The sequence below is a fragment of the Camelina sativa genome, chromosome 4, assembly GCF_000633955.1.
Source record: "Camelina sativa cultivar DH55 chromosome 4, Cs, whole genome shotgun sequence".
Classification (NCBI taxonomy): domain Eukaryota; kingdom Viridiplantae; phylum Streptophyta; class Magnoliopsida; order Brassicales; family Brassicaceae; genus Camelina; species Camelina sativa.
Genome location: NC_025688.1, coordinates 4,741,170 through 4,742,842, shown reverse-complemented (window position 1 = coordinate 4,742,842; position 1,673 = coordinate 4,741,170). Strand labels below are relative to the sequence as shown.

The 1,673-nt window shown below is 41.3% G+C and overlaps 1 protein-coding gene across 1 annotated transcript in view; it reads left to right on the top strand.

Moving 5' to 3' along the window:
- The window catches only part of LOC109132653, a 4,697-nt gene extending 3,474 nt beyond the window's left edge, over positions 1–1,223 (top strand). Inside the window, exon 4 of the mRNA XM_019244533.1 lies at positions 752–1,223. Coding sequence (XP_019100078.1) covers positions 752–934 — 183 coding nt within the window. The 3' untranslated portion in view covers positions 935–1,223. The remainder of the gene's footprint in view (positions 1–751) is intronic.

Below are 1,673 nucleotides of genomic sequence, written 5' to 3'. Positions count from 1 at the left end.
AAGATAGGGCCAATTCAGTGTAAACAGAGATGGGCTAAGATTGGTGATACGGTCGGGAAGTTTTGTGGAACGTATGCTGCTGCGGTGAGGGCTAAAACTAGTGGTCAGAATGAGGATGATATAATGAAGATAACATATGATATGTACTACAACATTTATCAGAAAAAATTCGTTCTTGAGCATTGTTGGTTAGAGTTACGCTATGACCAGAAATGGTGTGAGAGTGTTAATGGTAAAGCACCTGAAGTAAGCAACAAGAAAAGACTCTTTGATGATCCTGCACAATCTTCAGCTTCTCAGACCGACGGTAACATAGATGAGCCAACAAACACAAGGCCTACTGGTAGAGACGCTAGTAAGGCCAAACAGAGGAAGACTCATACAGAAGCGAAGGAAGAGAAGACTTTGAAGGAGTACCAAAGCATGTGGGAAATAAAGAAGGAAGAATTGGTGCTGAAAGAGAGATTGTCAAATATACAAATTCTTGACAGTTTGCTGGCCAAAAGTGGACCTCTTACTCCGAAAGAAGAAGCTATGAAAGAGAAGCTGCTTGACTTAGTGGATGATTAGTTTTAGAACAAATCTGATCGAGAAGTGTCCTGTTTGCGTCTGTTGAGGCTAGTTGAGTCTTGTTGAGTCTTGTTTGAGTCTTGTTGAGTCTTGTTTGATTATAAGTTGAGTCTTGTTTGATTATAAGTTGATGTGTAAGCGAATGTCTAATTTCTTGTTTGTCTAATGCTTTTGTTAACAGAACAAGGAACACATGGGGCGATATAGCTATAGCCAGCCGTCGTCATCTGAATGTAATGGTTATCTGGTTGACGAAGAATCTAGCCATCGGCTATATGATAACATTTTTCCCGAAGATTCATTGAAAGAAATCGGGAAGAAGGCCAAAACCGTTTGTGGAATGATTATTTCAGTGAATCTCTGACATACCCTCCCCATATATTCCGACGATGTTTTAGAATGAACAAGCCATTATTCTTGCGTATTGTCGACCGTCTTACTGCAGAAGATCCTTATTTCCGACAAAGAAGAGATGCCACAGGAAGGCTTGGCCTTTCTCCGATCCAAAAATGTACTGCAACAATTAGGCTACTAGCATATGGTGGCGGGTGTGATACGGTGGACGAATATGTCCGACTTGGTGAAACAACTGCTCGAAAATGTTTGCAACATTTTGTCAGTGGAGTTGTCAATTTCTTTGGCGATGAATATCTAAGAAGACCCACACCAGAGGATCTTCAGAGATTACTATATGTTGCAGAAGAACGTGGATTTCCCGGGATGGTTGGAAGCATCGACTGTATGCATTGGGTTTGGAAGAATTGCCCAACAGCTTGGAAAGGCATGTATACACGAGGATCCGGCAAACCAACAATTGTTTTAGAGGCGGTCGCATCATATGATCTCTGGATATGGCACGCTNTGTAATGGTTATCTGGTTGACGAAGAATCTAGCCATCGGCTATATGATAACATTTTTCCCGAAGATTCATTGAAAGAAATCGGGAAGAAGGCCAAAACCGTTTGTGGAATGATTATTTCAGTGAATCTCTGACATACCCTCCCCATATATTCCGACGATGTTTTAGAATGAACAAGCCATTATTCTTGCGTATTGTCGACCGTCTTACTGCAGAAGATCCTTATTTCCGACAAAGAAGAGA